Raw genomic sequence first — 16,091 nt, forward strand, 5'->3', positions numbered from 1 at the left:
AAATATTTGGTGCGAGCGAGACGCCCACGCACGTTCGAATTGGCCTGTCACTTGTAGCAACTTGTAGGTAAGTACATACTTACCTACATACTATCCACGCGTCCTTGGCACGAACTCCCGCCACCGCCCGCATTGAAACTGTCCCCGCGCGCCGCAAGGAAATGTAATCCTTAGCATTAGCGCAAAGAGTTCAAATTTGGTAGTTTCATTTAGCGAATTTGATAAAATGCACATATTTATTACATTGACCATATTTTTGTGTGATTATGTATTGAATATCACTTTGAACGTTATCAGAACAAAGTCTGCAAGAAATTATATCTATAACCATTTTTTCTAGCATGTTTAGGCGTAAATATATATACAAGTGATACAAATCATATTGATGTCGGATTCTCGGATAAATAGCTTAATGAGGTAGTTTTATGGTAATTCAATCAAAGACCTAATTATTACTTTTTTTTTATATCAAGTTACGACGTATATCCGTGAGGCCCCGCCATTTATTGAATTAGTTATTTTCCGTGTTAATATTTTGACTGATTCCATTGTCGACTCATTATAAATATTATTTTCGTCACGTTTACGAACTAAAAATACTATTACTATTTTTAACAAACAAGAACGGCTCTTTTTTTTAACTATTTTTTTTTACCTACTTCCGGACAGAAAGTTTTTTGGATTCGAAAATAAAGTATCTTAAAATGATCTAAAGAACAGGAATAAAAACAAAATTGCCTATTACTAATTAATGTTTAACGTAAGCGTATCTTTACTGGAGTATAATAGTTACCTACGTAGTGATTCGAAAACCATGATGCGTTTTATAAGGCGGAGGGACTATTCTTCCCACAATAATTTATAACTTTATTTATTTATTAAATAATAGGGTTCAATTTTGCGTAATTTATAGCAAAATGAGAGTATGTAAAGAAACTTACTATAGCGATCTAGTCGGTATAGTGACCTACGAAGCATGGTTATGGCATTTATTTGTATGTTTGTCACGGATAGGTATGTGTTGCCTACTGGTTTTGTATTAATAAGTATATTTGCCGTCTTCTAGTACCCACAACACAAGCCTTTATTGAGTTTACTGTAGGACTGGGTCGATTTGTGTGATTGTTCTTTAATATTTATTTATTTATACATATTTGCTGCCACTATAGATCACTATATAATATAAGTAAATCTGCTTATTTAATAGGCATATTCTAAATCTAAATCAAATCATTACTTTATTGTAGATATTTCCTGCTTAGTGAAGGTCATATTCACTACAAAAAAATTAAGAGTAGTAAAGTAAATTAAGTAAATGAAGAGTAGTAAAGTAATGAATGAATTCGTAGTCAAAGTTTGTAAAAAATGGCCGCCACTTTGAATTTCTTTTTTTTTTGGTACCTATAATCAAGAATTCCAGGGTGGCTGACTGTACCTAAACTATTGGAGTCTTTCCGATAGGGTTATTCGAACAAGTTGAGATTATTGAGAGTAATGTTCGTTATGAAATTTCCCCTTAAGACAGATTGTTGTTGTTGGGTTATTGTCACCTGTTCCCACCAAGTTGTTTCCACTGTTAAAAGCTCTACCAGTTGCTCTTAGAAGAAAAAAATCGTGAGTAAAGTAAACCCAACTTATCTCAATGAGGCATAGTTTCCCCTAGTTTGGAAGTTTGGCCAAAAACCAGTCTTGCACCAATTTTTTTTGGGATTAGGTAGCCACACGCAACCTCCAGGATCTTTTGAAATGCAACCGGGAAAACACTATGATCGTATTCTATCATACTTACTGGAGATAGTTCAATAGCAAAGACGCACGGGTAGGTACTAAATATGCAGCATGAATGTTACGTATAGGCGTTTCCAGTTCCACGGCGTTTCATTTTATATGAACGAACGAACGAAAGTTATCAAATCATTCATTCACTTAACGAGTCGGCTGCAGGCTGCACTCAGTTTACACCCATTCGTGATGCGCTCGCGACGCGCTGGCTAGCCGTCTTTACAAACGAACCACAACAAAAACATTCCAATTTCGAACATTTTCAAACTTCAAAACAATATAAGTCTCCCGCGCATTTTTGTAACGATTTTTTATCCCATGTAAAATTGTATTAACAAAATAAGCCATGTTAATAACGATTCTCGCGATTTTTGGAGCGGTGGTGTTGTTTTTCTCTTTACTAAACTTTCTGTGGACACCATTGGAATTAATTTCGTCCTATTTGATGCCCTTTTTCCTGCCATCGGAAGTGGAGCCGTTGTCAAAGCGATTTGGACCTTGGGCGGGTGAGTTAAGGCTCGGTTTATGTTTTGTTATTGTTGTTAGGTTAGGTCAGTTTCGGAACCTGTTGCTGACCTAGCCGGAGCCGGTGTATTTTTATAACATGTTAATATGCGTTATAACGTACCTAGTACCTACATCCATTTAAATTAAGCTATCTTTAAAAGGATAATGGATAACCACTCCTCACTACAAAAGTAGTCCCCATTCTCCTTCGGGTAGATATTAAGGCTTGACAGTATTTATTTTATTTAATATAAATTTCAGTTTCACACTTGGTGAGACTTTACACCTCCAAATCGGCATTGGGGACCTTATACATCTCCAAATTTAAGTAATGTATTATTTTTAATTCGCTACTTGCGAAATATCATTTTTATGTAGATATATCTAATTGTTTAGACATTAAGGATTGCAATAAGTCAAAATTTGTTCGGCAAGATATATTATTAAAATTTCGTCATCGGACGAAAACTAGACCTGGACGAAAACTAGCGCAATGACCATATATTAAAACAAAACCTATTACAATCATCAATTTAATATAAGTACTTACCTACTATAATGGGGTTGATGACTGTAGGTACTTATTTAAAATTAATTCCACACCATGCACGAAGAGACAAAACACTTTATAATCCATTTATACCTAATCGGAAAAAATCTATAAATAATTAAGATAACTTGACCGTGACGTCATAATCATAATGTCTGTGTTTCATGTTAGTATATGTTTTTACAGTTAAAAAAAGAAGCTTATTTGACTTATCAGTTTAATAGTTAGGTGCCCTTATTGTATTGAAGCTTGATCATAGATTGATTTAATTTGATGAGCATTTGCATGACAATCGAAGTAAAGGTCAGGTAATTAATTACAATAAGACAGGTATTTAAGACCGTTCTTGTTTTTTTTACTTACTCAAAACAAGGTCGTTACGTTAACTGGTTGACTGAAAAAATTACATTGAATGCGTGGTTATAACGAATGCATATTTTCTTAACTTACTTAACCCCTTAATACTGCATGTAATAAAAGATATTTTCATTTTCTAATTTACTCTCAAAAATGGCCGACAACTTTAAATTATACATAAGTAGTTATTTGTTTAACCTCTCGTGCAAAATCTTTCTCCGAGTTAAAATCAACGTAAAATTACATTCAGTTCTTTAGTTACAAAACTTACAAATTGTAATTTCGTAATTATTCCTCCCAGAATGGGGAGCTCTGTAAACTTAGCAAATTTTATGCAATAACAACAAAAAAAAACTATTAAAAAACCGGCCGAGTGTGAGTCGGACTCGCGCACGACGGGTTCCGTACCATTAGGGCTGATTTAGACGGCGCGCGAACTCGCGTGCGATTTTAGTTACATTGCGGACTGTTGGTTACGTCCAATTTAACTGACCGATCAAAAGCGGCAATGTAACGACTCTCACATGCGAGTTCTCGCATCGTCTTTAATGAGCCCTTACTCAAAAAACGGCAAAAATGTTTGTTGTATGGGAGCCCCACCTAAATATTTATTTTGTTCTGTTTTTAGTATTTGTTGTTATACCGGCAACAGAAATACATCATCTATGAAAATTTTAATTGCCTAGCTATAACGGTTCATGAGATACAGCCTGGTGACAGACAGATGGACAGACAGACGGACAGCGTAGTTTTAGTAATAGGGTCCCGTTTTTACCATTTCGGTACGGAATCGGCTCTTTTAATACTACACCGCGCTGTGTCGTTGCTGGCTTTCAGTTCCTCTACAGTCTCTACACGCACCGTGCATACTTCTATACAGTGTGTATATGCAGTGTGCCAAAAATTGGCCCTTGATAATATTCACATTTATTTTATTCTTAATCAATCTAAATGTTAGTTTGCAATTTTAAAATGCATATTCCAAAGGCCACCTAACCATACGCCGCGCCGTTGGCATGGTATTAGTTAGAATTAATTACTTATGTAATTATTTTATAATTACTTACAAGGAACTTAGTTGTGTCGTCAAGGAGAATTCTTATGATGGTGTTTCAACTTAGACACATTAGACACATAGTTTTAATTTTTTTTTAACATTACTTTAGGTGTTGTAATCCAGTAATTAACCATTTTTTAGCGTTCCTCCAAATTTGTCCATGACTACTAATACTACTCCGTTGGCTCAGCGACCCAAAATGAGACGGCCTCCGACACAAGACAGCGCCACTTTTCTCGGTCCTGTGCGACCTCTCGCCAATTGCTGACTCGAAGTTCGCGCAGGTCCGCCTCCACCATGTCGCACCAGCGATATCTGGGGCGTCCGATAGGACGTCTTCCTGCTGGACGGCCCAGGTATGCTCTTTTCACGTTCCGATCTTCATCCATTCTCTCAAGGTGGCCCAACCAACGGAGTCTGTGTGCTTTAGTCTCTCCCATGATGTTAGGTTCAGCCACTAGGTTTTCGATTTCACGGTTCGTAAGGACTGACCAGCTTCCGTCCGGTCTTTTTTTTGGGCCCAGTATCTTACGGAGGATCTTCCTCTCGGCCACTAGCAGCATGTTTTCTTCCTTGAGTGTCAGTGTCCACGCTTCGCATCCGTAGGTTAGGATTGGGCGAATCACGGTCTTATAGATTCGGATTTTGGCGCGTCTACTTAGGAGCACATCCTACAAAAAGTTCTGTCACAGGAAGGGGGAATAGAAGAGCTAAATGGGAGTCATAAGGTGATCGGCTACGCGGATGATCTAGCCCTGCTTGGAGCATCTGTAGACGAAGTGCGGCAAAGCGTCAGTGTTCTGGCAACAGAAGCTAAAAAGGTCGGCCTGAGTATTTCACACGAATTTGTCCATGAGTATATTAATAATTATTTAATCACAGATGCAAAAGACTCGAACAGAGCCAAGTTCAAGCCTTGATCTGTACCTATATAAATGCATTATTTACGGTGCCGCGGCATTCCTTAGCCGTATTTACACTGCGTTTTGACTTCAATACAGGGTGATTTCGGGGTCGTGGAGCAAGAGAGCCAGACATCATACAGAATCCAAAGATGAGCCTAATGATGTTGTTAATTATTGTTTATCACCAATAATGATGATTATTTTCCAGATGACAAGTAGGAAAAAACATTTTTGCATACAATTTGGTGACCCTACTCAATGTGACGTCTTGTCGCTTTCCATACAGCGTATGTCAAAAGTCATAGGGTGACCATAATTACTTACTATAACCAAAAAGAATAGATAGTATAGAGGGGTCCTGTCATTGTCAATTTTGTAGTCACGGTACATTTACTGCCATCTATCGACACACGATTAAAACTTAAAGTAAAATTGAAAATGTATAAAATAATCACAATATGTTTACGGATAAATGATTCTTAATTTTTATTGTTCCATATTGACCCATGTTCTTTCACTGATATGTATTAAAATTGTTAAATACCAAACGGTGTCGTTAACGCCATCTAGCCGAGAATAGGCCAAAGGTAATGGCGCCATCTATTCGAGAATGACTTTTCCTTGGCCGTCCGAGGCACGTTTTTTTCTTAGACTTTATTTATCTTATACGGAGTTATATATATCTCTGGTATAACATTAATTTTACTTGAAAAATTAGAATAATTCAAGTAATTATTATCTTTTAATCAAATACTACCATATAATAATGAGCCAAAACAAAATGGCATATTATTAACCGGGCAACTAAAATATGAAACAGGAACTTTCACTGGGCATATAATAATATAATTTGGGTGTGCATTAATATTTTAGCACTAATAAATTTATATTAGCCTCAAATTTAAGCATCATATTATTATAAAACTGGCAGCAAAACAAGCCACCTAAAAAAAATATAGGGAACTTGAATTGATAGGTTGGCGTCTAAAATAATAAGTTGGCAACTAATATTGTAAAGCAATCATAAAATTTGGTTGTTTATATATTTTGTATGTACATAAACAGAATACCTAATATACCTATAAACATAAGCTTTAAATACTCCATTGTTAAATAATTTAAATATAAACATGTAATTTGACAAACTTTAAATTGACAAATTTCCTAATCCACATAACACCACAAATTTATTTACGTATAATACCCTACTATACTTATAGTTGAAATTCCTAATCATGAAACACCTAATGACCATTATACCATTAGGTCTTTAAATTTTTAATTACTAATTTCAATAGTTACCACGTTCTGCCAGAGTCAAAAGATAGGTGCGACGACGAGCGAAACGACGAGGAGCGTGTTAGGTTGACCGTGTAGTGACAAAAAAAAATATTTTAAAAGAACTTAATTTTTAAATTAATAGATAGCCGTTTTCTTTTTAAAATGTGCTTCATAAGTAGTCTCCAATATAATAATTCAGTTGCCAAATAAATATATGGTACCTACCTAAAAATAAACAAAAGCTGTAACGGCATTAAAATACAACTCATATTGATATATTTTAAGGCTCCGTTTTAGTTGACAAACTATTAATTTTAGTACCCATTTCTATTATTTTAAACTAGTACCCAAAGTCGATTAATTAGTTGACCGGTTAAATACGTGCCAAACAAAATTGGCACTTTTGTTTGCCATCATTTCATGAACTATGTGGCGAGACTAAGACCATTATTTTTTTATTGAGAACGGCCTTTTTACCTACTATTCTGGATAAGTCAAAATGCTGTAGTACTTTTTATAGTTTTTATACTCTTCAATATGATCGAAGCCCTGTGCTGTGCATAGTGCATTAAATGCTGTACGATATGAAATTATGCAGACCTTAAAGGTCGACTGCTTTTACTACATATAGGTAGCTAAATAGCTACATGCATCATTGTAGGGTTAGCTAGATTAACACACTTGACACACTTTATAATATGACTGAACAGAGGGGCTACCGCAAAAACCGAAATTCGCAAATTGCGGGGATTTTTCTCTTTTACTCTAATGAAGGCGTAATAAGACTGACAGAGAAAAATGCCCGCAATTTGCGAACTTCGATTTTCGCGGTTACAGCTCTGCGCCACCTAGCGCACAATGAGCTTAACGTAACCCCCTCTTAGTAGGAGTAGTTCTAAGTAGGTGTCTATATAGATGTCGTCACTGAGGATTCTTCGGTTGTACGGTGACTTTAATTGTTGACAAATCTAGGTTCAAGCTAATCTGGTTTTCAATATAGTATTTAACGGTATGAAATGTCAAATGTAAAGTAAACCCTAAATGGCTCAACAATGAAAGTCCGTGACTGTACAAGTGTATACTACATACATATACATACATACTAAGCATTAAGTACAGTCAGCAGCAGAAGTTGCTAAGCGGGCGAGGTGTTCAAAATTACCTTGACACGCTCTTATTCTCTTAACAATAAAGTCGCGTCAAGATCATTTTGAACACCTCGTCCACTTAGTAACTTCTGCTGCTGACTGTACATAGCCAGGTACGTAACTATACCTACCTACGACTAGTAAGTACAGTCGCCATCAGATATATCGGAACGGCCAAGGTGCTCACAAATATCGGAACACGCCTCTATTGTCAGGGCGTTAGAGCGCGTGTTCAGATATTGTGAACACCTTGGCCGCTCCTATATATCTGATGGCGACTGTACTTATGTACCTGCTTAGGAATCAGTTACGACGTACCTTTAGTAAATAAATATTGTTATATTTGTGCATACCATGGGTTTACTTGAAACCAGGGCCAATTCTGATTTAACGGCTTGTTAAGGTTTTGATACGACATTGACGATCGCTTGGTGCTCTCGAAATGCATGCAAATCCTCGCCAAGATGACAAATCGTACATCTATAAAGTATAAACGCCAAACGAAAAGAATTAATGTATCGGGGTGACAGATGCTACGAAAACTCACGTGAATATTTCCATACATACATATAAGCTCGATTAGCGATTTCAGTCAATGGTTATCATTATGGCTGGCGCGCCAATAAGTGCCCCATGGGCAGTCAGGTCGGGCACTTATTGCATGATGGCGCTCTTGAAATGCACTGTGAGTCGTGTCGTAACAGGATCAAAACTTTAAAATATTAGGTAATCAGAATCAGGTTGTTGCTCGCGGAAGACGCCGCTTGTTTACGGATGATCAATATTTATTTACGTTTGATCAATATTTAATATCGTGATTAGTCTAGTCTTTGTTGATTTGACGACAACGATTTAAAAAAAAACAGGCCTAGTACGAGTCGGACTCGCGTACGAACGGTTCCGTATCATTATACGCAAGAAACGGCAAAAAATCAGGTTTGTTGTATGGGAGCCCCACTTAAATATTTATTTTATTTTGTTTTTAGTATTTGTTGTTATAGCGGCAACAGAAATACATCATCTGTGAAACTTTCAACTGTCTAGCTATCACGGTTCATGAGATACAGCCTGGTGACAGACAGACAAGACGGACAGACGGACGGACAGCGGAGTCTTAGTATAATAGGGTCCCGTGTTTACTCTTTGGATACCCTAAAAATCGACCAAGTGCAAATCAACAGCAAAAAAAACCGGGCAAGTGCGAGTCGGACTCGCGCACGAAGGGTTCCGTACCATAATGAAAAAAAAACGGAACAAAAATGCAAAAAAAAAAACGGTCACCCATCCAAGTACTGACCACGCCCGACGTTGCTTAACTTTGGTCAAAAATCACTAGTAATAGGGTCCCGTTTTACCTTTTGGGTACGGAACCCTAAAAATCAAATACATACCTACTTTGTATGAACACTTGTACACTGTCTGTCGGTAAGTATACCGAGTCCGACACGACAACAACATCATCACTATCATCGTCTTTAACATCTTGACAGATGATTTATGCAGCGTCACAGAATAATAGTCACAGTACTTGGCAGCGTCTGTAAGCGAGGAACAACGTCTCTCGTGGCTGTGTATAAGCCAATACGGGACTATTTGCGACCGCATTTGTGGCAGAGGGGATACCGATAGGGACACTTGGGAAGGAGCTCGACAACAACAACATGGCGCAAAATAGGTACTGGTCCTCTATGCCGGTTCTATACGTAGTAATAATAGTCCAATGGAGGACCATTATTATTATTATTAATTCAGGAGAATTATACAAAGAGCAATGCCTAAACTTTCACAAAATCTGAAGGACCTTAAGAGCCAACGGGAGTGGTCATTTCTCCATACAAACGTACTCCTCGTTTTCCTCCGTGGTTTTTGAAGCTAGAGCAACGATTTTTTCAACACAGATTAATATTGTCAATATCTGTGTCGGACCGTTTTGCTTTTTTTGATATTTTTGTTTTTTAAGGCGCTAGAGCCCTTCAAAAATGGCCAAAATGTCCGTTAGCGAGACGGGTATATTTACCTAAAATATTTAAAACTCAGCTCCCTGTTTCGTCTTAAACATCTCACGTACTATAGGTACCTAAATTAGGTACCAAACTCTCATTAAACCTGTGTGACACATCACGTAGGCCCCATTTGCGTTGCACCATTTGCACACCGTACGTACGTGCAGTTATGAGCACGGTGAAAGGCAGATCTATTGTTTATCTATGCACTAGGTGCATTACGTAAGAGTAGGTTATGCCGGGTCATGCACCGAACTAGGGTTAAGTATATCTAGAATTAGGATACTTTAGATACTTACCTAAGATTAGATACCTACATAGGATGATTCATGATCATAATAATATATTCACCATCGTATTTAAGTGAAAAAATCACACCTATTACTGTTTAAAAAAATCTTATGCCAACAAAATCTAAAGCCGCGTGTTCAAATTTATACACCTACAAATCAATAATTTGCTGTATTACGCAACGTTATTGTGGACGCGGTTAGGTACTAGTACCTACTTGCTTGAGTTTTGATGTCAGTAGTAGGTCTAACCTACACCTACCTATATATACTTACGTACGCGGCAGTTGAAAGCGTTAGACCAAATTAAATTACCTGAAACATGAAAATTTAAGAAAAATATGGTATAGTGTGGATAGCTAACGGGCACCTGATGGGGACATACCTATCTTCTTCTCTGTGCAAATTGCTATTGGCAATAACGATGATTTTCATCGCTTGGTCGTAAACTCTCAAACGATGCAGGTGTGTCTGACATGCTCACTTATTATGACATCTTTTACGGCTCGTTTTTATGCCTTCTAAGCTAAGCCAAACCTATAGAGACCCGTTTCTTAAAGAAGTGTATGTTTTGATGCTAGCGGAAGACTTTTTAACTCCCTAGGAGCACCAGGCGTTGACTGAAATGATCAGAGATTCAGTACCGGAACCTTTACACTCACGGAATAATTTATTCAAGATAGGTTTAAAATAGCAACGTGTGGGTACCACAAGATGGGCGAGGATCTGGCAGGCCCAGGCGGAGATTGCGGGATGACTTGGACGCATATCTCAACGGCTGGCCTGAGATTGCTCAGAATCGAGACAGATGGAGATCGAGGGGGGAGTCCTTTTCCCAGCAGTGGGACACCATAATAGGCTAGTAATAATATTAAATCTAGGTTTAAAATCGTCATTTTGCCCGTGGCCGAGGTGCTCATTATTAAATATCTGACGCCTTGACAATAGAGGCGTGTTCAGATATTTATGTGCACCTTGGCCGCTCCGTTATATCTGATGGTGATTGTACGGCCACGGTTTGGTTGTTGTAAAGTCACCTGCAATAATATGTTACTCTTCGAAGGCCGCAAAAATATGTGACACGCTCTTATGGCTCTACAAATGAGATCGTGTCAGATATTTTGGCGGCCTCCGTTGTGTAACATACTATTGCAGGTGACTGTACTTGCACTATAAAATCTCCAACATAAAGTACCTAAACCATTAATAGGCCAATTGAAATCCTTGACTGTATACATAGTTTGCGCGCTCGAGGCGCAAGTTCGCTAGATCTGAACCACAGAATAAATAATAGTACTACCGTACAGAAAGAAAACTTCCTACAAAACCGAAGTTTGACAGCGGAATCAAGCTATATAATGGCACTATCCCTTTCGGCTATTTAGGTTTGTCAACATTCAAGCCAATTTGTGTCAACCCTAATAATTGCTCGGAGCAATGCTGAGCCGAACGGAGCCGAGATTGCCTGGAGGAGTTTCGGACCCCTGTCTGAACGCATCTTTAAGACGAAACGGGAGGTGAGCGCGAAGTCAATTTTGAGATTTCGAGGTGAATATGTCGCAGTCGGATCGTATAATCCGCCGTATTACATTACGGCTAGCCGTTTTCAAAAACAGGGGCGTTTTGAAATGCGGCGGTTTAACGATTAGCCGGATTGAATGCGGCTGAATGAGAATCCGCCGGAATGTATTCGGCGCCATACGTTCTTCAACACGGCTAGCCGTAATGTAATACAGCGAGTCATTAGCCGCCGCTTTGACAGTTTTTAGTTCCCATTTTTAACACCCGTGGCGCTGCCTGACAAACGCTGGGGTGTCCATCAAATCTGGAGTTCGTCGGACTGTTTCTTTTCAAAAAACATTTCTTTCGCAACTTAACTAGACGGAGCCCCGCTTCGCGGGGCTCCTATTTCTGAGCGGTTTGCCCTTCGGGCATCTGAAGCTACCTAACGAACCTAACCTACCTACCTATTGATTTAGTGAGACGTCCGTGAAAACATTACACTTTGGGGAAAAAAGCGTAGGTAGGTAAGTAGGTTAGGTTCGTTAGGTAGCTTCAGATGCCCGAAGGGCAAACCGCCCAGAAATAGGAGCCCCGCTTGCGGGGCTCCATCTATTTAAGTTGTGAAGGAAATGTTTTGGAAAAGAAACACATGTAGTGCGGTGGGACCATGGTAAAAATAAATTAAATTGCAAATATTGTCAAACTCCGGTTACGTAGGCGACCGAAAGAACTGGTCACTCTACAATCTAAAATAGTAGTACGATGCGGCTAAACGTTGGCCGCCTTATTGAAGAACGTATCGCAATGACAATCCGGCTAATCGTCGAACCGCCGCATTTCAAAACGCCCCTGTTTTTGATAACGGCTAGCCGTAATGTAATACGGCGGATTATACGATCTGACTACGACAAATATACCCGTCGCTCTGACGGGGCGTAACCGCGACGTGAGAGACTGTATTTGTGTGTGTAATAGACGCACACAGACGCATGCGCTGGTACTCGCGCGCGCGCCTCACTGTCTCCAATTTGCAATTGTAACTTTTCGTTCGGTACTTACTGCCAAGTGCCACAAAGCGTTCACTTACCTAAGTATGTATTGCGATTAAACTTTTTGACTCGGCTTACTAGTTTTAAGTTAATACTAGTATGTAAAGATGCAACGGATAGTTGTTTGGCCGGATACCGGAATGAGTGGATGTTTAAATCGTTTTAAAATAATAAACGAGTACGATATGACCGTGACTGTTTCTTAAATCCAATTTGTTTACTCCGAAATCAAGCTACTATCCGGTATCCGCCCGGATAGTAAGTCACTATCCGGTATCCGGCCGGATATTAAAATCAGGGCCGGATACCGGATAGTGACCTAATATCCGGTGCATCTCTACTTGTATGTACTTACTATTTTTTTTCAATTATGCTTAAAAACGAAGTATAGACATGACATAACTGAATATTAACGTAAAGACGTTAATAAGTAAAGACGTTAAGTAAGGCAGGATATACAGAACATGAACCATTTGTACAGTCACGCTCCGTGATTGTTGAGCCATTTAGGGTTCTTACTCTTACTAAATAGGACATTCCATAGAGTACGAGTAAGTATGGAACAACCAGTTCAGCTAGGACTAGGGAATGCAATCTAGATCTCGCAATTTAGAGATCTCGCGAGATCTCGGATCGGACGTATTTTCGAGATTTAATTTTGTTGACACCAAATCTCGATTTGTGCAATCTCGAGATTTTCGAGATCTCGAACGAGATTGAAAGTGAATTACTTTGTTTTGAGTAATATTTTTAACCTTAGATTCATGTTGTTCAGGCAGTGCTATTATGTGTGACCGGCTTTAGCTGACGATAAAAACACGGTGGCGCACTTGGTCGAGAATTCCCGTGCCTCGAGAAATTAAAAAGGTCGTGAAACCAGAAACCCTACATAAAAGTAAAGTAAAGAAAAATGAATTTATGTTAAATGTCGATTTAATTTGTTGTTTTTATTTTCAAAATATAACGTGACGTACCTTATATAAGTAGTATATATGTCGGCGGCATATTGTAAAATCGGGCATATCGAGATAATCCTAGGCGTATCATGAAACGCCACCATTTCCTGATCTGACTAAGATTAACCCAGGCATATCATTCCTTGCATTCCAATGCAAACCAATGCATTCGTTGATATTTCTAGCTTCATACCGGGTGCATCGTAAAATAATTGATCGAGATATTCCTAGGCATATCACGAAACGCCGCCATTTCATGATCTGACTAATACGTCCTTATACTATACGTTCCTTTTGAGTAGCATGCGTACTAAAATAACGTAGCGTCACCGACCACCAGACATATCGTGCAAACCTCAACATTTAAGCATATCAATTAAAGTAGTGTGTGGGTATAGTGCGACGTATTAGTCAGATCATAAAATGCCGGCATTTCATGATCTGCCTAGGAATATCACACCTTGAGGTTTGCACGATATGGCTGGTGGTCGCTAGGCAGATGGTCGCTAGGCAGATCATGAAATGTCAGCGTTTCATAATCCGCATAGGAATATCACCCCTTGAGGTTTGCACGATATGGCTGGAGTTCGCTAGGCAGATCATGAAATGGCGGAGTTTCATGATCTGCCTAGGAATATCACACCCTACTTATTTGATATGACTAAACGTCGCCAGGCAAATCATCAAACTTTAAGGTTTGAACGACATCCAGACATATCACGATCTGCCTTATGAAAGAGGCGGCAGAACGATCAGACCAACGCATTCGTTGATATTTTATTTTATTTTATTTATTTATATTATTTTATTTTATTTTAGTACATGGAAAACCAACAGCGCTATATATATCCAGAAATTACAATAGAATCACAGAGCCAATTATAGGTTCTGATATTCCTAGGTTCATACCGGGCGCATCGTAAAATAATTCATCGAGATATTCCTAGGCATATCATGAAACGCCGCCATTTTATGATCTGACTAATACGTCGCACTATACCTACGTTCCTTTTGAGTAGCATGCGTAGGTACTAAAATAACGTAGCGTCCACAAACGTACTATAGTCTGTTAAGCTATTTCAATGGTTTTCATTTGCTAATACCCTACTTTATTCGATATGTCTAAACGTTGAGGTTTGCACGATATGGCTGGTGGTCGCTAGTCAGATCATGAAATGCCGGCGTTTAATGATCTGCCTAGGAATATCACACCTTGAGGTTTGCACGATATGGCTGGTGGTCGCTAGGCAGATCATGAAATGGCGGCGTTTCATGATCTGCCTAGGAATATCACACCCTACTTATTTGATATGCCTAAACGTCGCCAGGCAAATCGTCAAACGTTGAGGTTTGAACGATATGGCTGGTAGTCGATAGTAAGATCATGAAATGGCGGCGTTTCATGATACGTTTAGGAATATCTCGATATGCCCGATTTTACGATCTGCCGCCGACATGTATATGGAATTCTTTGAGATTTTTGATTAAAATAACACATTTTTAGTTACTTTGTCATATCTCGATCTAGTCGAGATTAATCTCGATCCAGAAAATCTGACTGTCGAGATCTCGAAACACCCAATCTCGATTCGGATTTTTTGTGCGAGATCTCGAATCGCCAATCTTGGTGCGGGATTGCATTCCCTAGCTAGGACCTTAAATTGCTCGACAATTACGGAGCGTGACCGTACCTAAAAATTTTGTAAACCCATAACCATGCAATAAAATATTTTTGATTTTGATTTCTAATTTGAAATATTAGAATCAATAAGTTCAAAATAGATTGTATATGTAACTACAAAAATGTGTTCCCTCTCAACGCAAAACCCCTTGTGTCTTAGGAGGATCTATGTACATATTTTCACACAAGACGGTTTATCGATAACTTCTTACATCACTAGATTATCGACATTAAATGTCGACTATTGCCCATCACTTTTCTGGCTGTGTACGTATTTAGAAACTTAACTCCGCCCCTAAAATTAGTGCGATAGGGACAACTGCAGCTGAGGCGAAAAATCCTGCGTAAAAATGTCAAAAATCGAGGTTTCGTACTCCACTGTTTCCTACTCCAAAACTTAACCAATCGTAACCAAATTTGGAAATCTAAATGATTATGAAATTATCTGTGTCGGACCGTTTTGCTTTTTTGGCTAATTGATATCAGTTTTGAATACCACGCCTGTCATTGCGGCATAGTCAATTAGGCCATTTTGGCCATTTTTGAAGGGCTCTAGCGCCTTAAAAAATAAAAATATCAAAAAAAGCAAAACGGTCCGACACAGATATTGACAATATTAATCTGTGTTGAAAAAATCATTGCTCTAGCTTCAAAAACCACGGAGGAAAACGGGGAGTACGTTTGTATGGAGGAATTACCACTCCTGTTGGCTCTTAAGTACAAAGACTAACTTGAGAAACAGTCCACGTACTTAGGTACTTAATGCAAATTGACCAGTTAACAATTCAGCGACGCTAAAGTTTTGTGAAACCGCAAGCGGTGTACTCCAGCCATAATTTTCTTCAGTAGCAGCAGTAAAGTTTCGCAAGGCAACAATTTTGTGTCATTACGAGACAACGAGATGGTTTGTGAAAGAGTGGTAAGATGATACGTAATTACGTAGTTAGAGGAATGGTCCTTGCTCTAAGAACTGGATAATCCAATAACAATAAGGTTTAGGTATTTAAATCTTATACCTTTAA

The 16,091-nt window shown here is 38.6% G+C and overlaps 1 protein-coding gene across 2 annotated transcripts in view; it reads left to right on the forward strand.

Moving 5' to 3' along the window:
- The first annotated feature begins 1,961 nt into the window (after positions 1-1,961).
- LOC134790958 (inactive hydroxysteroid dehydrogenase-like protein 1) overlaps positions 1,962-16,091 on the forward strand; it is a 31,574-nt gene continuing 17,444 nt past the window's right edge. Inside the window, exon 1 of one of the 2 annotated variants that reach the window (XR_010144225.1) lies at positions 1,962-2,288. Coding sequence is in view for 1 of the 2 variants with exons in the window: in XM_063761982.1 (XP_063618052.1) it covers positions 2,129-2,288 (160 nt within the window). In the remaining variant the exon portion in view is untranslated. The remainder of the gene's footprint in view (positions 2,289-16,091) is intronic. The other variant, XM_063761982.1, reaches the window with a different exon arrangement.

This window comes from Cydia splendana, chromosome 5, assembly GCF_910591565.1.
Source record: "Cydia splendana chromosome 5, ilCydSple1.2, whole genome shotgun sequence".
In the NCBI taxonomy this organism is placed as follows: Eukaryota; Metazoa; Arthropoda; class Insecta; order Lepidoptera; family Tortricidae; genus Cydia; species Cydia splendana.